Source organism: Pyrus communis, chromosome 9, assembly GCF_963583255.1.
Source record: "Pyrus communis chromosome 9, drPyrComm1.1, whole genome shotgun sequence".
NCBI classification, from domain to species: Eukaryota; Viridiplantae; Streptophyta; class Magnoliopsida; order Rosales; family Rosaceae; genus Pyrus; species Pyrus communis.
In genome coordinates this window covers 3,832,054-3,854,863 of record NC_084811.1, presented here as the reverse complement: position 1 = coordinate 3,854,863, position 22,810 = coordinate 3,832,054, and the positions used below count along the sequence as shown (strand labels likewise).

At 36.4% G+C, this 22,810-nt stretch overlaps 2 protein-coding genes and 1 non-coding gene across 3 annotated transcripts; 1 reads left to right on the top strand and 2 right to left on the bottom strand.

Moving 5' to 3' along the window:
* The first annotated feature begins 11,821 nt into the window (after positions 1-11,821).
* LOC137744930 (probable receptor-like protein kinase At5g18500) lies at positions 11,822-15,831 on the top strand. Its single transcript, XM_068484748.1, has 8 exons — positions 11,822-12,380; positions 12,676-13,363; positions 13,464-13,568; positions 13,665-13,787; positions 13,866-14,036; positions 14,185-14,314; positions 14,802-15,014; positions 15,306-15,831. Exons 2-8 carry the CDS (start codon positions 12,696-12,698, stop codon positions 15,429-15,431), a joined length of 1,536 nt encoding a protein of 511 aa, XP_068340849.1. The 5' UTR covers positions 11,822-12,380; positions 12,676-12,695; the 3' UTR covers positions 15,432-15,831.
* An 868-nt stretch (positions 15,832-16,699) lies between these two features.
* LOC137744931 (S-adenosylmethionine synthase 2-like) lies at positions 16,700-19,421 on the bottom strand. The gene is made up of 2 exons (XM_068484749.1): positions 19,236-19,421; positions 16,700-18,221 (listed from the first exon to the last, which is right to left on the bottom strand). Exon 2 carries the CDS (start codon positions 18,210-18,212, stop codon positions 17,037-17,039), a length of 1,176 nt encoding a protein of 391 aa, XP_068340850.1. The 5' UTR covers positions 18,213-18,221; positions 19,236-19,421; the 3' UTR covers positions 16,700-17,036.
* Positions 19,422-22,737: 3,316 nt separating this feature from the next.
* Positions 22,738-22,810, bottom strand: TRNAF-GAA (transfer RNA phenylalanine (anticodon GAA)). Its single transcript has one exon. It is a non-coding gene; the product is annotated as a tRNA-Phe (tRNA).

Below are 22,810 nucleotides of genomic sequence, written 5' to 3'. Positions count from 1 at the left end.
CAACTGAAAGATCATTCAAGTAAACTAATAATAATTTCATTTTTCAAACCAAATCGCATTGTTCAATGTGTTCAAATGTTAGTCGTTTCAAAAAAAGTCTATAGACCTTACTGCATAATACAAATTCAATAGTCTTAAGCAGTTGTAAAAAGAAGAATTTAGAGTAAATACGTACTCTATTGTTTCGATAAATGCAGTGCAAGCATTTGGAGCATCACTATCATGTCCTCTTAAGCAGTTAAGAGTGCGGGAAAGGATAACCTCTTCTAGCATTTCTTTAGATGTCTGGAGCACAGTAACCACATTACGGTATCATTCAACAAAGCGACAGATCCCTTCACTAGAAACCATATTATTGAACTAAGTACCTTTTGCACCTCCCCTACGAGCCATGAAAGCTTCTCCAAATGTTCCTTCACCAATTTTGTTAATCTTTTCTAGGTCACTGTTTCAAGAAATGATCATCTTTTGTCAGCTTATGAAAGCAGGATCAAATTAAACATTATTAACAAAAAATCAATTTGTAAATGCATACACATTCCAAATAAGGAACTTACCAGTACGTAGAGAACACATCCCCAAATTATAAGGGAGCTGACTGGCCACATAATCTTAATAGTGCACCAAATGGATCCAACTGTTTACTATCGGATGAAGATGATGCCAGAGAGAGTTTCTTTACAGAAGCTTCTATATCTTCACAAACATCATTGCCTGCATCGGCCATTGATTCTTTGGTTCCACTCTCACGAACACAAAATTAATTCAGCCGAACTGAAGTCCAATATGCTTTGTGTATAGGGCAAGCGAGAACTGAATTTAGAATAGTTTTGCGGGGTTTTCAAACTTGAAGATGTGAAATTCCTACCACCAACGGGTTCCAAGGACAAAGGTCGAATGGCTGAAGTTTGTAGTATCTTAGACAATGTGCTAGAAGGGACAAAAGTGAAATTGAACTTCTTGAATAACCATTTATCTAATGGTGAGCAAAATTTGGGTAATGCAGCAGCATCTGCCGGGTTGCCGGCAACCCATGTAGTAGGTTTGGGAGAGGGGCTTTCCACCAACAAATTAAAGGCATCAACCTCTTGAAAGTACATAAATATCGCCAAAATGGGTAATAAATGTGAGCAAAGTGGGTAATTAAAAGTATAGAAAAATGAAAATAGAAATGAAGATGGTGATGTAAATAAATATCCTCAAAGTGGGTAACATATGTGAGCAAAGTGGGATAATTAAAAGAATAGAAAAACGAAAATAAACAGAAAGGAAGATGGTGGGATAAATAAATATCAGCAAAGTGGGGTAATAAAAAAATTAAAAAAAAAAATTCAGAAAAAAAAAAAAAAAAAAAAAAAAAAAAAAAAGCCCTAGTTGTCTTCATCTTCTTCACCGGGCAAGCTCTGCAACTCAAAAAATTCCAAATTTCTATAACTTAAAAAAAAGGATGCCCAGTCAAACACCTGAGATGTGCCCCAGCGTAGACTAGTATTTCATTGACTCTCACAACACAAGGGTGAAAATACTATCACCTTGCCTACAAGGCCATCTAGGCGCGCCCCAAGACGAGTTTTTTGAAACACTGTAAAACTAAAAACAAATTTTCTTTAAAGAGGAAAAGAGATATACTTTGGGAAGAAGATCTTTTTCCTTTATTTTTCCTCTTCTTTTAGGCTCCTTCTGTGGAGGATGATATTCAAAGCAAGCACCAATGGCAATACTTGTCCTTCCTCTATCATGCACAAAAAAAATGGAAAAACAAATCAAAATCTGGGATGACATAGTAGTTATATTACTTAAGCAAAAGTTACAGAAGTTAAAAGCTTGTTAGAAATCAAGCAAATGGGTGCTAGCCAAGGCATCCTCTCACCACTAATCACATACTAAGCAAACCCAAATCACATAACCCCGAAGCAAAAACAAAAGGTACGTCAGATCGATAAAGCAAGGCAAAAATATGAAAAATACAGAAACCCAAGCAATCACAATACTGGTTAGGCATTAGCCTACGTCCAGTTCGGAGACCGCGGAGAAATTCCTGTAAGGTCCCAAATCCCAAACAAACCAGAACCCAGGTTCCAAATCAACTCTCACACAGATGATCCAAGAACAATGCTTAGATTCTTGCTCGCAGATAAATGCAGAAAAGAGATCAAAGGGCAGCTATTACATAGAGATTAATACCATCAAACAAAAGGGACCAAAAAGCAGAACCAACCCAAAAGTGCAGCTGCTGTGCAACGAACCAAAGAAGAGAGATTACCCTCTTGCACGAAAATTCATATACCAAAGTAACAGTAGAAAGTGTGTGATGGAAGCCACAAAACAAGTGGATGAAATCAAAACCCCCAAAATTTGGGTGATGTGGCCAATTAACATCCGTTGATCACTTTCTGTCAAATAGTTCTTGAGCCCAAAATACCAGATAACCAGTATCAACTTCTGTGAAAAAATGGCTCAAGAGTCTCAAATAACAGAAACATTCGAATCAGGCCGAAAGTCAACAAGATAACCATAAATTCATAATACACACAAACCCAAGAGCTCAAAATTCAAGGGCAATACATATACACACAACAAGTTCAATAGCAATCCTGGAAGAATCGAACCGGAGAATCAAAGAGAGAAGATGGGGGATTCGAAACGAACCTTGCCGAAAGGGAGCGAGTCCAACTGGTATTCCTGACGAGAGCTCCAGCAGCAGCATCAAAGGCCGCCCGCCACACTCACCCTTCCTCCAACATAGCGAGTCGAACACCATTGCTTTCTATGAACACACATTATCACAAACGCATTGAGAGCACAAATTTAGAAAATTTTTCGATTTCTAAAAACCAAAAGAGATTGGTTTTGTACATACGGGGGTTCTAAATCTTGAGTGGGTTCTGGGAGCTTTCTTCTCCGGTAAATCGCTTCGCCTTGTTGCTGTCGACCGGTGACTGTATCACCTGAAATGTGTTGCTTCACTAATAGAGATTGAGTTGAGAAATGGAGGAAATTAGGGTTTTCTCCGAGTACCTGTAACTAAGTCCATGAGAGAGAGAGAGAGAGAGAGAGATTTGAACGCTACGTATTTCGGGCGGGAACAGAGAGCTGAAATGTTGCGTTTAACGGAGACAGACATGGGAGAGAGATGGTTCAAACGGTGCGTTTTGTTGTCATTATTGTTGACCCGTAAAGGAGATCCATTTTCCAAAAGGCCCAACATAAATATTTTAATTTGGTGTTGTCTTTTAGCTCTTAAATGGGCTTTGATTTGGAGCAGCCCAACAAACCATGTATCACTTTCCTTGTGTGTTTGAGTATATTCTTTTGGTAGTAGCAATTAATCACTTTCTTTGTTAGGAAAAAAATTGCTAATCATGTAAACTAATCAGCCGTTAATGTTAGCTACTCTCATGGCATTTGTTGTTTAACATTGTTTAACAATTCATGAGATAATCTATCGTGTCACCGGAATATATCTTTTTGTGTCTACAACACTCATTACGTGTCACATAATGAGTGTTGCAAATATAAGAGGATATATCTCTGGTATTGGGGTACATTCTTCCAAAAAGATATATCTTCTACACCATATATCTCCCGCACTACTTGTTCACTTATTTCTTCGTTCTGTTTTTTGTTTCTTAAATTTTGTGCATTTACCCCAAGGGGCATCTTATGTGCTTTCGTCACGGCATTTGTTGTTTAGTATCATTCATGAATTTCATAGAATAATTTCTAGTGCCACTAGAATGTATCTTTTTATATCAACAACAGTTATCATGTGTCACGTAAATGTTACAGATAAAAGAGGATGTACCTCCTGTTTTAGAGCACATTGTCTCTCATCAGCCATCACAACTCATTCGCTTATTTGTTGATTTTGGTTTTTACCCATTTTCACTCTTGTTTGGTTACTTTCTTATAGTTTCGACTGTATGGTGCTTAATATAATATACATGATCATATAACTCAGGGAGATCGAAATTTTAAGGAGTAGAGTAAAAACAATCAAGAGGGCATGAAATAGTCAAAAATGTCAAGGGTAATTTCCTAGCAGTTGCTGCTCCCTTGGAATCCTGCAAATATAGATGGTAGTAAAATAAAAGAACCTAGATTCTCTCCGGATTCTCAAAAACTGAGCCTAAGGATCAAATGATCCGAGCTGTTAAAATTTGATCCAAGGCTACAAACAGGGGGTCCCTCTAAAAGTTATAATAATTGTAACTGTTGGATCAAATTTCAACTGTCCGGATCATTTAATCATTAGGCTCAGTTTTTGAGAATCCAAAGAAGATTTGGGTTCAAAATAAAACTCAAAATTGTTTGGAACATAATTAATATCGATATTTAATCACCACCTTGATTAGGTATAATTTCTTCTTGTTTTATATTAATAAACTTTTTTCGTATAGCCGAGATTCTAAAAAATGAACCAGATATTTCATTAAAAAAACGAGAGATAATTTAGAGCCCTTCAAATTTCAATCATTTGGGTGTCACATGAAGCAATCAATCAAGAACTTTACTTACAAACATTTACACTCGGTCTGTCCCACTATCAGCGTCAAATCTTTATTTTTGTTCACTTGTTAAGTTCACTTGTTATTAATTAAGATTTATAATTCGATTTCGAATCACTTGGAAGGGACAATTAGACACAACACAGCCACCTAACCAATATATATATATATATATATGTGGATTTTGGATAATGTTGTATTATGAATCACTATTAACCCCTTGATGTGTAATTTGATTCATTTAATTCATCAATACTTATTCAATTTGGCTTGATTCATTGTATGTGCTTGTAATTATTTTAATAGAGTATCGGGAAGTCATTTCAACTCACTATAAGCGGAAAGAAAGTAGTTCACTTTATAATTGATGACTAAATTTTGGGGTCTTAATTCTTTCTGACCATTTTGAGGTTAAGAGAATAAGGCTAAGAGTATATCGACAACCAAGCCTTATGAGTATTGAAAAGTTCGACTCACCTAATCCTTTAGTTTTTTTCCTCTTTGTTTGATTTTCAATTCAAAATACATATAATGTTTTTTTTCAAAACTACTAATGCCTTTATTTCATTAAAAGTGGTATCAAATTAGACCATATATGATATATATAGTCCTGATTTTGGCTTGATAACCGAACCAAAAACCAAATCGAACAAGTTTGGAAATTGAAAATCTATACCGATACTAAACCGTAATTTTCGGTTTTCAGAAATTCGGTAAATTAAACCTAAATAATTTTGGTATTTAGAGTCGGTTCGGTAAATGCATATCAAAAAAGTAGAAGGAAATAAAAAAAGAAATTGCAGGAGGATTCAAATTGCTTCAACTTGAGAGAGGATTCAAATTTTAGCAACGGCCAATAGTTGTAAACAAGAAACAACAACAACCATCAAATTCTTAAACCCTAAAATTCAACTCATTCCCTAAATTAAAAAAATTCTGAAATTCATCACAGCGAGTTTGAAAATAAAACCTTAATTCCCATGTACAAATTCTAACCCTGAAATTCATTCCATGCCCTAGTAATTTATCCCAAGTTAAAACTCTAAATTCTAAAATTCATCCCCTATTAGAAGGAGTAGGATTCTCTCCCCTCCTTTTCTCATCTCCTTCTCTCCTCTCCTCTCACACATTGCTTTTTGTCTTATTGTCTCTATAAAACAAAATCAATATAAAATGTTGACGTGGCTTAATCGTGACCGTTCAAATATGAGGAGAGAGAAGAGAATAGAGATTAGGAGAGGAGAGAATCCTCCTCTCTATTAGAAATCAAAATCCTTATCCACAGTTTGTAAATAGTACTTACTATGAAGAAGAGAGAGAGAGAGATGGAGAGACGAAGTGGTGGTTGCTGGCCGCCGTTTATAACGAGAGGGAGAGAGACAACCAACAGAGTGGTGGTGGTGATTGGGTTCGAGATTTTAGCAATTGCGGTGCGATTGAGGGCGGAGAGTGGTGTGGTGTGGTGTGGCTGGCATTTTGACAGCCGGAGAAGAAAGTGAGGGGAGGTCGAGAGAGAGGGAGTGAGATACTGAGGTAAGGTCGAGAGAAGAGTTGAGTTTAAACGGAGATTCAATTGCAACCAAATTCAACAGTTAATACTAGTTTAATTAAATATAAAGTTATATTTAAAACTATTTCGGTAAGGTTGGGGATTACCTAACAAATCCTTAATAGAAACCAGATATGACACCAAAACTTTCAGTTATTTTCAATTTCGATTTTTCCATTTTCAGTATAATTCGATTTCGGGTTCGGTAATTTTCGGTTCGGGTTTGAGTTTATCAGAAATTTTTTTCCAGCTCTAGATATATGTCAAAGTTCCAAGAATTTCAGCATGTGGTACCAGGCTACCAGCTAACCACCCATGCTAAGTCAATCACAAAACCCTACACAATTATATATTATATTGAATAATACCAAACTTATTAATTTGCAAGTTATCTTTATTATAAAATGGTGTGGATAGGGCACAAGATGTATCTAATTATTTGATTTAAAAATACTAATTGAGATGAGTGTTATGATTAGCTGAACCTGTAATTTCAGGGTACCAATCGATATCTTTCAAGTCACTTTTTGTTAGGATTTCTTTTTCAACGTTTATGGATTATGTTGATTAGCCACCCATATTATATTAATTCTCATAATTTCTCAGTTGCTCAGGATTAATTGTCATCAATAGCTCGTTTTGCAGTATCTTAATGCACCTTAATAAGTTAATATATTGGATGCCACGTCTCTTTCTTTTATTTTGCGACAAACAAAAGAAAAGTTCACCTCCTAGGCTCCTACGTACATATACAAGGGGCTTTCTACAATGTAAGAAATTTTGTGGGTATACGGGATGTGACCAGTTGGTAAATCGACACAATACATACAACCAGTTAACGGGCTACTCACATTCTGAAACTGTAACTGTACCATACCGCAAGATTTCTCCCTCATTGGATAATTTGAAGATAAAGTAAATTCCAAATTTGTTAGTATATCAAACAAAAAAATATATCAAACAAAAAAAACCCTGAATTTATGATTATTTTATATATTTTCATCAACACCTTACTCAATGGACCAACCAAATGGTTGAAAAGCTGCATACTTTTGTGCAATCTATGACGCATATGCAACAATTCATATGATATGTAGAGTGATTTAGTCATGCATGGTTACAAAAGTATGAATTTGGATCTGTCCGGACAATAAATGATTTAGTCAAATATGTTAACATGCATGCATGGTTACAAAATTATGATTTTGAATCCTCTTCGGACTTTACTATTTGGAGTCTAAAGATCAGAAAATTTGGCCTCTTGGTTTGTATGAAAGAGAGATCGAAGTCCTTGGTTTGCGCGAGATTGGCCAACAGAATGAGTTAGTAGAAAAGGTCCAATTCAATTTGAGTGATTCGGATTGCTTGATCCTTACTATCTCTGTCCACAGAATTATAACTTTAGAATTTACAAAAGGGCCTTTAGGTGGACCAAAAGTCGTGCCTTGATTACATTTCCTGATTCATTTATTTGAACTCACGTGACATTTACGCTCAATTTACTCTCCAAATCTACATTAATTTTAATCAAGCTATAAATATCTCTTTAAACTCACATTCATATAAAATTTTAAACTCACATTCATATAAAATTTATCTTTACACCCAAATTTACTACCTAAATTATCTTCACAAAACCAAAATTTTCGCAATTTTAAGTGCGATGCATATGCAAAATGTGGGGATATTGAAAGTTCAAGGATGGCCTTCAGTCAGTCACCTGGATCTGATGATGCAGTCGTGTATAAAGCTATGATCATGGCCTGGTCGAGGAAGCCATGGGTATCTTTGAGAAAATGATGTACCTTATATACTCTTGTCGAAGGTGTACTATGAAATCGAATAAAAAAATATATCATAAATCGATTGATATCTTATTTGGAGAATTCAAAACTTTAATTAAAATCACCATTTACACGTAAAAAAGAGCTTGTTATTCTCTTTGACAACACTTAAGGTTTTAGCCAGAATAGAACTTTGAACAAAGATTACACAATAATAAATGTTTAATAATTGGATGTGAGTTTATTTATAAATTTTAGTTTTAGTACTACTTTCATCTTGTACTTGATTTAATTATACAATAAGAAAAAAGACAATTTATAATTAAAATTTAAATTGGATATACAATGAGATTAATGCATGCATATATACACGTAGAATAGAATAATGAGATTAATGAGCAATTTCACAATCTATCAGGTCAGACCAAAACAAATAAATCACCTTCACATTAATCATGCGGATCATCATAATTAACTGAAACAAGTTGTAATTGTAGTTTTTTCAGCATACGACTCACAAGTTGCGTGTGGTCTAGGGCAAAATATTTAGAGAGACGTCGCTTCCTACATTACTGCATGAAAGCAATTACATTCACATATATGATATATCTCTTTAATCAACGACATAGTATTTATTGAGAATAATTCCACATTGGTGAAAATAAGAATTTGACACACTAAAAAAATGTCTCGATAAGGCCAACTAGGGTACCTAAAAATAAAAATTTCCTTGAATGTGGTAGGATATAACACACCTAAAGGACCAAAGCCACTGCTTCGAGTCCGTTCCACATAATGCATGGAAATTTAATGTTGTGGTTATTAATTATAGTGATGAATCATGATGATCATTGTGCTCATAAGAACTTTGGCATGTCAATCAAGGGATAAGAGATGAAAACCTATTAAATAAAGGAAGGTTGGCACATATATGGTTAGCTTTAACTAATTAATTAGGTAAATGTCATGTAGTTCATGCCCACACGAGAAGAAACCAAATATATAAATCCAAATTTATATCCACCGTTATATTAGCTAGGGCAAATGCTGTATCTACGTACAAAGATTTCAATGCATGCACGTTTTAGACGTAACCATGCATCCACCTAACAAATGAACATATACGTACAATTGCCATAATCCAAATATATTGTTTCAGGTGGCTTCTTTTGCCAAGTTAGGAACAAACAATTGTTCAACCAGGGTCGAGAGTGTCGACAACGAAAAGTTACGGTAGCATCGATGAAATAAAACTTCATATAATTTGTTGGAAACCCTAATGCCTAAATAAAAGCACCAATATTCTACTTCTATGCTTATATGATTGGACATGGTCATAACTTTGGTAGCTATGCGAAGGGCTCGACTACTTATTTGCAGTTAAAATAAATTAAGGAAACAGTAGACTTGGACGTAGTCAAGTTGATTAAAGCAATGTTTCTCTCTGCACTCAAGTTCAAACTCTCATTTTCACAGTTTTAGATGAATTTAGTGTAGAATATTGCTTCTATATCACAAAACTAAATTAGAGAAAGCAATTTTCTGTAAATTTGATAGATCAATGTTGAAATTAATTTGGGGTCCATGCATGTAAATGTACTTCAGCAAGAGTGATGGATCTCTTCGAAGAAGTAAGATATGAAAGAAGTTAGTTGATATAGAAAGATGAGGTGAACAAATTCAATATGTGTTTTTAATTAGTACAAATTAATAACTCTTAGCCGACAAGTTTTCCCTGGATTATGTTTCTTGTTGGCAGTGCCTTTCTTAGTTCTAACCCCCAAAAACCACCAAAACGTACGCCTTTTGTTTTTCTGCTGTTTTCGGGTCTGCCTTTTGTGTCTCTGCAAATTTCTCCGATTGCAGGTAGAATTTGATTTGATGACACTTAATTTGGGTCTGCCATTTTTAATTTGAATTGCTTTTATTTTGATGGCTAGTATTTCGGGATATGTGTAATATATTCTGAAATGTTTTAGTTGCGGATAATTGCATTTAATCCAATTTCTTTATTATGTGAGGTTGTTGGAGTTGTATCTAATTTCCCCCTCAGTCTTTATCCTTGTATTAATAGGTATTCATTTCCATGTGACCTACACTCTATTAATACACAGCCTTCCAACTCTTTCGTGGAAAGATTTTTCAATGTGCTTGTAAGGTAAAACACCACATGCCATTACACAATTGAAGGAATTTTTTTTTTCTATAGTTCCTCCAATTATATGATGACATGTGGTGTTTTCCTTTTTATTTCATCTGAAAATCAGATTATGAATAGTTTCTTGTAATCTAAATTCGATTAGAGTAAGTGAAAAATAAATACTTCATTTTTTTCAACTACTCTTTAAACAAATGAATGTTGGTTGGCACAAACAAACAAACAAAAAGTGAATGTTTAGTACAAGGTTTTTTTTCTTTTTATTTGAGAGAGACACAACTATGATCGACATATATACTCATTGAAAAAGTGATTACAATTTTTACCCCAAAAAAATGACTTCAACGAAAAGGAAGAAAATATAGCTTATGCATAAAAAGATTGGGTGGCGAGACAACCCGAGTTTTTCTCCCATGCGCAATATGGTTGATTGACATGGACTGACAAAGATATATCAACCAAATATCAACGACATCTTAACAACGTTAAATTGACATTAGTAGTAAAGATCGAAGTCCTATTAATAAAAAAATTAGTCTGATTATAAACATTGTTACCAAAATATTAAATATTCAATTGCACTGTCGTCGTTCGCATCGCTAACATCGTTATCTCGGTCATTCTCAACTGAGCAACTGGAAGTTTGTTTAGATAATTTTTTTAAGGCAACATGATTTACAAAATTTATAACGTATAGTAGCTTTAAACAAATAAAAGACTTTGCTCTCTTCTGTTTTGTTGGATATAATTATAGAAGACCAAGACTTTACTAAAACCCACATGATGTTGGTTCTTACGGTTGCATTAGTGCTCCAACCCCTGATCTGGCACATTGAACCAGTTTTAACAATCATCATCAAGATTTATATTCAAAATCCATGAACACCTTTTCTTTTTCTTAATCTCTTGGAAAGAACTTCTCAAAATTTTGACTTAATTAAATCATCAATTACATCGCGGTTATTAGGGGTGGACATCAAACCAGTTGAACTGTCTAAAATGCACATTTATTGGTACACAATTTGGTTTAGTTTTGACCATTAAAATGTCAAATGTGCCAAAAAATCAAATCAACTGGATTTTTTTTTGGTTTGGTTTGGCCTAGATAAATCGTCACTAAATAGAACCAAGCCATCAATATCTTATTTTGAATTAAACACATACATGGAATGTGTTGTACGTTTTTAGCGTTAGTTTGTCTCCTCCTATGATGCATCATGTGAGAAGAAAGACAGACATAAAAAGATTGACAATAAGTGATTTTCCTAGGAAAATCACAATCCATAGCAAATTAGAAACAAAACAAGTAGTTGCACTGATGATCCACAGTTTATATCTGATCCAGGTTTTGTTAATTAGTTCATGTGGACTTTTTATGTGATAAGGATGAAGACAACTGTTGACAGACGGCCTTATATAAGATTTCAAAATGAGAAACGCTAGGGAACTGCGACTCCTTATAATTTTTTGTCACCTAATAATTTAACGTCAATTTTTATACAAATATTATAAAATATTATGCTAAAGACATGAGTTGACAAAAAGATCTTAAAAAGTTCACTTAACCAAAATTCAGTAATTGCCCAGACTTGCACGTAAGAATTCTAACAGTTCCATATCCAAGTTTGTAAACTTTGAACTCAGGTGACATGTTTGACTTGACCAAGTAAACGGTTGAGATTCGACAATCATAAATTTATAATCAACTACACAGATACAACAATAAATTATAAAAAATAAATACATAATAATGATAAAAAGAGAAAAATAATTATAAAGTAAATTACTGGTAAAATCCAATCAGTCATGTTTCAAAAACAAATCAGGAAAATCGCGGTACCTTTTAACATCACAGAATTCCATGCATCCCTTTTACTGTTTGTATTATGTTTTTGGAAGGCAACTCTGAGCAGTGAGTGAGTGAGTCTTAAAAACTCTAAACTCACCACCTACCGCTGATAACTCCACCCTTTCTTCTTATATCCCCACCCACTCACAAAGATCTTTTTTTTTTTTTTTCATGACCCTTTACAATTTTGCACAGGCAGGAGTTTTCTGGTTGCTTTTGGGTGTGGGTTTTTGAGATGGATTAGTTTGGGTGCCTGAAAGCTCTTTCCGAACTTAGATTCAGACACACTTTTGGCCCACAGTGAAAACCCACAAAGGGATTTGAGTTTTACTGTTATATATTTGATTTTTTTAATTAATTTTATTGAAAAGTGGGATCTTTTGGGTTCCTTGAGAGGTTTTCTTGGTGTGTGTTTCTGGGTTTTCTGGTTTATAGATCTGGGAATTGTGCCTTGTTTTAGGATAAAGAATGCTGAAGGGGTTTCAAAGATCTGGCTTTTCAAGATTGCTCTTTTGAGTTCCATCTCAGAGAGGTAAGTGAGTGAATTTACAATTCCAATTACTTGTGAATTGTTGTTTATGTTGGTGGTAAAATGATTGTAGTGAAATTTAAGCTGGTAGCATGTCAAGGTTGACTCCTTTATTGCGTTTATATATGTGTGTGTATATATATTTGTGGAATTGGTGAAAAAATTTACTAGCTTTGTATTTTATTAATCTCTAGATGCTGCAATGGATTGAAAGAATAGATTTTGAATTTTTTTTTACAGTGATATGAATGATGAATCAGAATAAATTTTGATGTGAGATTCTTCTGTGTACGTGTAGGCTTGTTGGTAGCTGATAGAATGGCTTCTGATCTCCAATCAGAGTTATCCAAGAAAACTCCCATTTTTAATCTAAAAGTCTGGGAAGTAATTGGAATTGCTGTTGCACTGTTTATCATAGTCATCCTCACTGTGCTATCAATGTGTCTTACTTGGCGTAAGAAATCGAGGAAAGCTAGGGACAAGATTCCCCTTAGTCAAATCCCAACTGTCTCAAAAGAGATTAAGGAAGTTCGGGTTGAGCAAGTATCTGCTAGGGAGTTTGCTCCTCGTGATGGAATTCTTCTCACCATTCATGACAAATCTAGTGACAAAGGATCAGATAAGATCATGGTCCATCTGGATATGGGAAAATCGAAGAATGGAGAGAATAGCAGCCAGTCAGGTTCATTTAATCATTTAGAAAACGACGGTATCCTGTCCCAATCTGGAGAAGAGGGGAGTTCCAGCACCGTTACAGGACATAAGCCTTCATCATCTTATCCAATAACCACCCCGTCTCCTCTAGTTGGCCTGCCTGAATTCTCGCATTTGGGTTGGGGACACTGGTTTACATTAAGGGACCTTGAGCTTGCAACAAACCGGTTTGCAAAGGACAATGTCCTTGGTGAAGGTGGATATGGAGTTGTTTACAGGGGACATCTCATCAATGGGACTCCAGTGGCAGTTAAAAAGATCCTAAACAACCTGTGAGTTTAAAAACGAATGTACCTTGAATCCATTGTGGTTTGTCCATTCACCATTCTTGGTTTCATGAACTTGTAACCTAAACTGTTATAATGTCTTTAGAGGCCAAGCAGAGAAAGAATTCAGGGTGGAAGTTGAAGCAATTGGCCATGTACGCCACAAGAATTTAGTTCGCCTCCTGGGATACTGCGTCGAAGGAACTCATAGGTACCATTTTCTTTTAATTGGTTTTTTGTGGCCTTGGTATCTGAGAAGTGTGTTGAGTATATAATCACTGTTCTCACTTGCATTTCAAAATTTCAGGATTTTGGTCTATGAGTATGTCAACAATGGAAACTTGGAGCAGTGGCTTCACGGAGCAATGCGTCACCATGGATATCTCACTTGGGAAGCCCGCATAAAGGTTCTCCTTGGGACCGCAAAAGCGTAAGTCCAATAACCTACACAAGTACTTTCTTTTTTCCAGGTTTTCTAGTTTCACTTGATGAGATATACTTGTTGCAGTCTTGCCTATTTACATGAGGCCATTGAACCAAAAGTTATACACCGAGACATTAAATCAAGCAATATATTGATTGATGAAGACTTCAATTCCAAGGTATCTGATTTTGGGCTGGCCAAGCTGCTGGGTGCAGGAACTAGTCATGTGACAACGCGTGTTATGGGAACTTTCGGGTTAGTATACTTTCTTGAGCACGACTTGTTTTGGCCCTTAAGCAATCTTGTGTCTTTTGGTTTTAGATGTGCAGAGTAAGTTGATAACTGATGCTGATAATTAATTATTTCTCGTGTAATGCTTGTCCCTGCTTCCAAAAAATTTCAGGTATGTGGCCCCTGAATATGCTAATACCGGACTTTTGAATGAAAAGAGCGATGTATATAGCTTTGGGGTTTTGCTCTTAGAGGCAATTACTGGAAGGGACCCTGTGGACTATGGTCGCCCTGCTCATGAGGTATGCACTCTAACCATCCTAAGATACCACATTTTTGTCAACATAGAATCATAAGTGTTTGATGCAGGTTGGATTTATTTTTTGTACTAAGTAGTGAATGTCTTTTGAAAATACATATTATGTAGTGAATGACAACGGTTACTATCAGAAATTTTACAGTCTAAATATGCTTAGGAGTGTCCAGATTGTTTAGCCCAACATAGGTCCTCCCTAAAATTGACCCTTCTGAATCGCTTTGGTTCTGTTTTTTCCTATTAAATATACTTGGCCTGGTTCTGGATTTGTAAAAGCCTAAACTTTCGTGTACTTTTCTGACAAACTGCTGAGCTTACCCTAGGGGTGATCTGGTAGGGGTTTACATTTGACTTCGATACTCAACAGACAGAAATGGCAATAGAACTTTAATGTTGCAATGTCAATCGTTTGATCACTATTTTATTTTGCTGTTTGTGGAATTTTGTTTGACATGTAGTCTTAATGCTCACAGGTGAATCTGGTTGATTGGCTAAAAATGATGGTTGGAAGCAGAAGATCCGAAGAAGTGGTAGACCCAAACATTGAGGTGAGACCATCAACAAGAGCCCTGAAACGAGCCCTCTTGACTGCTTTGAGGTGCGTTGATCCAGATTCTGAAAAAAGACCCAAGATGAGCCAAGTTGTCCGTATGCTTGAGTCCGAGGAATATCCTATACCAAGAGAGGTTAGATTTTCATTCTATCTCTAGAACACAATTTCTGTTGGATTTTAAGCTGTCTTCCGAGTTGAATTTCGATTCAAAGGACCAAAATGTTTTTCCCATGCAAAAGAAACCTTTTCGCGCGTTTTAATCGCTCAATATTCTGTCAAAATCTCTCTCCGCATGTTACATTTCGTTCTCCCATGGTCTTAACCATTTTGTTTTCATCCACATAAGATCCAGGCTTTGTTAACTTTTATACAAAGAGATGATATCACATGTCTTCTGAAAACAAGTTTTCTTCTCAATGTTCAGGATCGAAGGCACCGAAGAACTGAAGGAGATAGCGCGGACATTGATTCCCAGCGCGAAAATTCAGATACCGATCGCAGTGATTATCCGGGTTCAAGATCAGAGAGCAAAGGCTACCAACGAACGTAATAACCCAGTGATTCGTTTAAGGATCTCGGAAATATAGAAAGTGAGGTTAATTCTTAAATTTTTTTTTTTTTTTTCTACTCTTAATTGTTGGGTTTGTCTGTCTGAGACTCTGAGCTGATGCTATTAGGACATATGTGGTAGAAGGGGTTGATGGGGAAGAGGGATGATCTATTCATTTTTTCCCCTCCTTTTTTTTTCCTTTGTTTTTGTTATTTTTTGTAGATGGAGAAATATATTGTTTGTGTATGTAAGTGGTGGTGTTTGTGAAAAACCCAAAACAGTAGGGGGTTTATGTACAGAGTGATTTGCTCTTCAAATTTGGTGGATGAAATTGCCCCCGTCTCGTTTTCTTGGTCGCCTTGTGAGTAAGGAACAATACATGGTCACCTACCGTTAGATTTGATATCAAGAGTTGAGATTGTCTATTTGCCGGGCTGTCCATCTAAACTGGAGGCCATTATAGATGCTATAACAAAACTAAAACAATTAAAGTACATCCATGTGTTCTCCACCCTTGATGTCAAATTCAATGGTAAGTGATCATATATTTCTTTGTCATCAGATGACCAAAGGAACACCTATGTTCTTTTATAATAGATAAATACATATGAGGAGAACGTAAAACCAAACCTCACCGAGGAAGAGAACAAACAAAGAGGAAAAACAGTGTAAGTGGCTAACTCAAGACCAAGACAGCCACTTTTAAGCTGTTTTCCGGCCAAACCACGGCGATTTATCCATCGAAAAAGGTACCATGCTCTTCGTCTTGTCAAGAAGTATTATTTTCGTTTTTGAATCACTCAATTTCATTGGGTAGAAGAAGTTATAAACGTTTAAATTTTACCTAGTTTTCGGCGAGTTTTCCAGTTTTCTCGCAGACCAGTCACCTTTCAGGCTATTTTTCGGCTATCTCCGGCAATCATTGGGCTTCCAAATGGTATAATCTTGTTCTACACTTTCCTATCTTCACTTTAATATATTATGGGTCAAATTTGGTTAAGAAACGATTAAGTTATGAAGCTTTGAAAATTGCCCAAACTTTCGGGCAAGAGCTTTGGGACACTTAACGGAAGGACCAAAATAATGGATGGTGGACAATCTCAAGGACCATTTCTATTGATTTTCAATCTCAAGCACCAAAGTGATATGTTATGCAAATTTCAAGAACCATTTTGGCTCAAAAGCCAAGGAAAAATAGTGTAAGCAATGCCACAAGAAGTAACAAAAATTCGAATCTGATATAATTAATAGAATATGAAAAATCCGCATAAGATTCAAATCCGTTAATTCCTTAGCTTAATAATAATGTATCATAATTTTGATTTTTTTTTTACCAAACAAATGCAATAACACATTGAAGTTGCCTTGCAGCTAATAAGAAACCAGCTTTTTTTCTATATGTTTTCATACACCAAGACTCAGAATTCAATACATCTTGTATAATGTGATCCAAACATGCCAAATTGAAATATTTCAAGTGGAAAAAAAGATAAGGGAAAGACAATTACAAGAAAAAGCAAAAGCAAGACTCTTGATTTCGAAAACCGGCTGCTCGGAAGAAGCAGATTATTGATCAACTGCAAGCAGAGAGGAAAAGCACTTGTTCTACTCTTGGGGCTTTTCCCACTTCAATGGCTTCACCACTTCCCATGAGAAGTCAGGGTCATCCCTACCGAAGTGTCCGTAAGCAGCCGTTTTCAAGTACCTGCCCCGCTTGAGATCGAGGTTAATCGCAATCATCCCGGGCCTGAAATCAAAGTTCTCCTTTACTAGTTTAAGAATCTCCTTGTCAGGAATCTTTCCGGTGCCATAACTGTCAACAAACACTGATAGTGGCTCGGGAACACCAATGGCATACGAGACCTGCACTATGCACCTGCGAGCAAGACCATTGGCGACAATGCTCTTAGCAGCCTGCCTAACAATGTAGGCACCACTCCTGTCTACCTTGGTAGGGTCCTTGCCGGAGAAGGCACCACCACCATGAGCTCCCCAACCACCGTAGGTGTCAATGATGATTTTGCGGCCAGTGAGGCCAGCATCACCGTGCGGTCCACCAATGACAAATCGACCTGATGGGTTGAGATGGAAAATAGTCTTCTCGTCTAGGTACTTCTCAGGAACAACAGGCTTGATAACATGCTCTTTGAGGTCAGCAGCAATCTCGTCGTTGGTAACAGTTTCGTCATGCTGAGTTGAAATGAGAACCGTGTGGACACGGATTGGAACCATAGCGCCATGGTCATTGTAGTATTCAACAGTGACTTGCGTCTTGCCATCAGGTCTCAGCCACGGCAAGGTTCCATTCTTGCGAACTTCAGTGAGACGGGCACCAAGCTTGGTGGCAAGAACATGGCTCAGAGGCATAAGCTCAGGGGTCTCATCAGTGGCATAACCAAACATGTGACCCTGGTCACCCGCACCAATCTCCTCAGGCCGCTTGGTCAAGTGGCCGTGAACGCCCTGGGCGATATCAGGGCTCTGTTGCTCGATGTTAACCAAGACCTTGCAGTTGTCAGCATCAAGACCAACATCATCTGAAACAAATCCAATTGTACGGCAGGTGTCTCGCACAATCTTCTCGTAGTCCACTTTGGCTTTGGTTGTAATCTCTCCGAAGACCATGACCATGTTCGTCTTGGTGCAAGTCTCGCAGGCAACTTTGCTGTCGGGGTCTTGTTCGAGGCAGGCGTCGAGCACTGCATCAGAAATCTGATCACAGAGTTTATCGGGGTGTCCCTCGTTCACGGACTCCGAAGTAAACAGGAAGGTGTCTTCCATTCTTACAAGCTGCAACAAAAAACAGAATCAGAGTTAATAAGTACCTCACCATATAATTCAGCAGTAGCTGAACTCTATCAACCGGAGAATGTTCCGTTAACCACATCTTATAGAAATGATCGAAAATCCGAACTCGGATCTAGAGAATGGACGTCAACTTCCAAATCATGTCCGACTTAAAGATGGATTTATTCACGAAGAAAACTTATTCCTCCCAATTCTACAAAGGCGGAAGGGATAAGTTGTTTTCATAACCAATTCATCTTCTCCCTTCAACTTGGACAAGATTTGGAAGTTAACGTCCATTTCGTGCTTATATACACAAAATCTAGTTCGTTGTCCAATCCAACAATACCTAGACACCAAATGAGCCTAAAGAAGCTAAAAACATAGACATCATTACAAACACAAATTGAACGCACCCAACAAAAGCAATTATAAGAAGAACAATGGCTAATTAAAGATGAGTAGGAACTTCTGCTCAAAATTTCTCAAAATTGTTCGTTGTCTATTTATAGAACTTCGTGTATATAATCAGAACCGTTCATATTATAAATCACCATATAAAGATCGTCTTTGCAAGAAATTAATTAAAACTAAGGTCGTTTAATCGTAAAATTGTTTAAAAACAAATGAATGATATTGGTAAAAGTATTACAAACCGTCTATGTATTTGCTACAATAGATTACCTAGTTTTAATTTATTTTTTACAGATATGATCTTGTATGAACGGTTTTGATCATAAACACATAGCTCTATGATTAAAACATCAAGAGTTTTGAATAGGAATTCATACTCATCCTGAGTAGTCAAGTTCTTACAAAAAAACCCAGTAACCCAAATCTTAAAAAAACAAAACCCAACTGCTCAACTTATAATACAATCGATATTCTACTTTACATTAATTTAAACTGCAGAGGGCGAGATCCGAACGGCTTACAGCACCTAACAGAAAATACAACTCAAAAACAAGAAAAGCAAAAGCATTTGCATGAAATGTTGAGCTTCTCAAAAGTGCTTACTTGCTAAAAGCGGAAATCTGAGTCCTGGGTCTTGAGGTTCAGGTTGTTCCCGGTGTCTCGCTGCCTGAAAGCTCGAATCTTTGCCACACCGAATCCGAGACCTCCGGGCTTTATTTATAGACAGAGGAGGGTTCTGATAGTGGTTGCTTAAACACAGAGTCAGGTTACACTCCACTTGTTTTTCAATTTTTCACCGCTTTTTTTTGTTCATATTTTTTGGAGTCTCTGGGAATTGACGGTTAAGCTTTGTTTTTGGTGATGACGTGGGAGGCTGAAGATTACGGCCGTTGGATGAGGGTAGATTGAGGGCTGGGATTGGAGGGAGTCGGTGAAGTAAAGCGACAGTCCGTCCGATTTGGTTTTGATCCTTTGTTCGTGTAAGTATGTATTTGCAGTATCTTTTTTGTTTACACCTAATTTTTAGAGCGTTTTTTTATTCAAAATAGTTTATGAGATTAACATAATTTCTCATTTGATCTCAGAGATTTAAAATCAATATCCTACGTCAATCATTTTGTGAAAAATATTTATTAAATTGAGGAAACCACTAATTCAAAGGGAGGGTTGATTTGACAAAACTACTCTCAATTTAACTGAGATTACTCCCATGACCAAATGATTGGCAGTAGACAATATGAGGGATCAATTCTATTGATTTTATATCTCAACGACCAAATAAAGAATTATGTCAATCTCAAAAACTATTTTGAATAAAAAGCCTTTATAGAAAGGGTAATACTATGGAGAGTAAATGTGCAAACTAAATAACATAGAAGTTAATGATTGGATTATTATTAAGTGTTGATAAACGTGCTTAGTTTACAAATTTTATCCCCCTAACATTACTCTTATAGAAACTCATCACCAGTTTCTTTTCTTTTTCTAAATTATTACTTTTGGTATTTTGATTAATTATTATTTTTTAACTTTTTGGAATTAATAGTGTATTGTAAGTGGAAAAGAGATCCTCTCCGGATCCCTTCCTCCTAATCCATTAAATTAAGAGATATGTACTATTGAAATTTGATCCAACAACTAAAATTATCATAACTTTTAAAGTGAGTCCCTGTTTGTAGTCGTTAGATCAAATTTCAATAGCATTAATTTCTTGATTCGGTGAATTTAAAGGAAAAGATCCAAAGAGTAAGTGCATGGGGGTGGGTTATTTGGGGGTTCACCAACTCCCGGAGTGAAATTTGAGATGAATTGATTTATGCTTTTTGATAAAAATAAAATAAGCATGTTGATCTTTGAAAAAGTATATAAAGTAGTTCACACTCCCTTGCACGTTGCATGATTGATCATATGTTATTGTTTACACTTGTCCACTATAAGAGGCATTTTCCATGTTGGAAGTAATGTCACGTTACGTCATCGTGTATTCAATAATCATAATTTAGGAAATATTCAATAATCATAATTTAGGAAACTTAAATGTGAAGTTTATAAAAAGAATTAACAAAAATAATGGGAATATCGCGGAATCAATAGAAATAATGTGTTTGTCACCATCTGAGGAGCCATGATGTTGAAACTTGTTGAAACTTCGACACATGTGGACGTTTTTCCCATCATATTCATCAAACACTTGGTGATCACGACTAAATTTTCTACATGACTATCATAGAGTCTCTAAAGGGCTTTTCCCCCTCGAACGCATCTAGTCCCTTAGGGGGTGTTTGTTACACCTCCTTAAGTAGGACAGGCTTGGACTGGCTTAAGTAGAATTATAATCCTACGTTTGGTAAGGGCCTGGACTAAAGTAAATGAGACTCGCCTCGACTAGGAGGCGGTCTCCGCTTCGCTAAACCTCGTTAACGAGTCCCGAGCTTTTGCTACGTATTAAGTGGGACTAATATGAAGACGAGGCCGACAGCAAGACCCGAGCTTCCCCTTGCTAAATCCCAACTTCCATTCCCTGGGCTTTCCATTCTTTCTTCTACGGCACTGTAACCGTGGCCATGCAGTCGGCGACGCTTGCTCTTCCGTGGCCCGAGTCAGGGGGACAACTGCAGCTCACAACCGCGCGGACACACCCACCGCCTAATCTCAAACTCTAACCACCAAAATTGAAAGAAAAAAAAAATTTATTAACTGTTGCCCATATCGCACAGATGAACGAAACACTGTTGTAGACTTGCAATGGAAATCCTTTGCTCCAGTCATCTCTGCAAACAATTTTGATAGAGAAAACAAGTTTGGGGACGAAGAGAGATATAGAGACAGAGAGGGAGAAGGAGGGTGATAAGGAGGGATTGGGACAGAGCCAATGAGGAGAAGTGAGAAGTTTCCAGAGAGAGTAGAGTTTTTAAGAAAAGAAAAAAAGAAAAATGTTAAATCAATAATAAAAAAATATATTATAATATGTATTAAATAATATAATAGTATAGTTTGTTAATTACCCTACTTCTTAGTCCGACACTGCACCAAACGCTTCACTAAGCTAGTCCAGCTTAGTCTAGTCTAAGCCATTCCAGCTTAGTCCCTGCAGCTAGTCCAGTCCGAGACAGTCCGATGCAACAAACGCCCCCTTAGTGGATTCGCCCTTGTTGCACAACTGATACTCCCACATCCTAATAATTTGTCATGCTAAGCAATTGACTAATCAAATTTAAAAAGTTGCTTTGCTTTTACCCTTTTAGGTGGGTAATTAGATTTTGCATTTGAACTCAAATCAACTAAACATAGGCATGTGATCTAATATTCTAGTAAATTTAATGTTGGATTTTTATCGGTACATTCCAAATCTGAAACTCTAAAATTTTGAAATTATTATAATAACTTTGAATCTTTTTCGCTCTTCTTAATATTAATAAATTAAGAAAAAAACATCTAATCACACAAAGGGCATAAGTATAAAATTTATGATGATTGAGCTTTATTTTCATTATTGGTAAAAGTATTGGAGTCCACGTTGAATACACATCATGCATATGGTGTCCCCCTAACCCGAGAAGATATCATCTTCGGATCTCTTCCACCAAGGTCACCTGATCAAGTAATCCAGACCTTTGAAATTTCATCTAACGGTCTACTTATTTTGACCCCATAAAAGCTATAATAATTTTTGGCAGTTTGATGAAATTTTAAAGACTCGGATCACTTGATCTAATGATCTTGGTGAAAGAGATCCGGATAAGATATATTCTCACCTAACCCATCATTCCGTTTGATGATTTGTCAAGTCGGTTGTTGGATTATGGTTGGTCTAATATCAGCTAATTAACATATAATTAAGCTAATTTTCTTAAATCTTACCAAAATTATTAGCACGCGTGATGTCACAAAGCTGATGTGGAATTTGCTTTAACAAAAGAAAATGGCTTTCTGGTTTTTCAAAAAAGAAAATAAAGTTAAATAGTGATTTTATTTTTGTCATGTTTCATGCCACTCACCTTCTCCAGTTTCTCAGCTTTGAAGGAAACGACACAGGATATTGTCGTATTAGGCCCCACGCATCGCCAAAGAAAGGCGTAAAAAGGATTAAAAATAAAAAATGGTTTGCGGTGAAGGTGGATCGAACACCTGACCTTCAGATCTTCAGTCTGACGCTCTCCCGACTGAGCTATCCCCGC

Coding starts and splice junctions, on each gene's coding strand:
- LOC137744930 (XM_068484748.1), top strand. CDS start 12,696: ATGGCTTCTGATCTCCAATCAGAGTTATCCAAGAAAACTCCCATTTTT. Junction 13,364..13,463: donor AAAAAGATCCTAAACAACCT/GTGAGTTTAAAA, acceptor TAATGTCTTTAG/AGGCCAAGCAGAGAAAGAAT. Junction 13,788..13,865: donor CTCCTTGGGACCGCAAAAGC/GTAAGTCCAATA, acceptor TACTTGTTGCAG/TCTTGCCTATTTACATGAGG.
- LOC137744931 (XM_068484749.1), bottom strand. CDS start 18,212: ATGGAAGACACCTTCCTGTTTACTTCGGAGTCCGTGAACGAGGGACAC.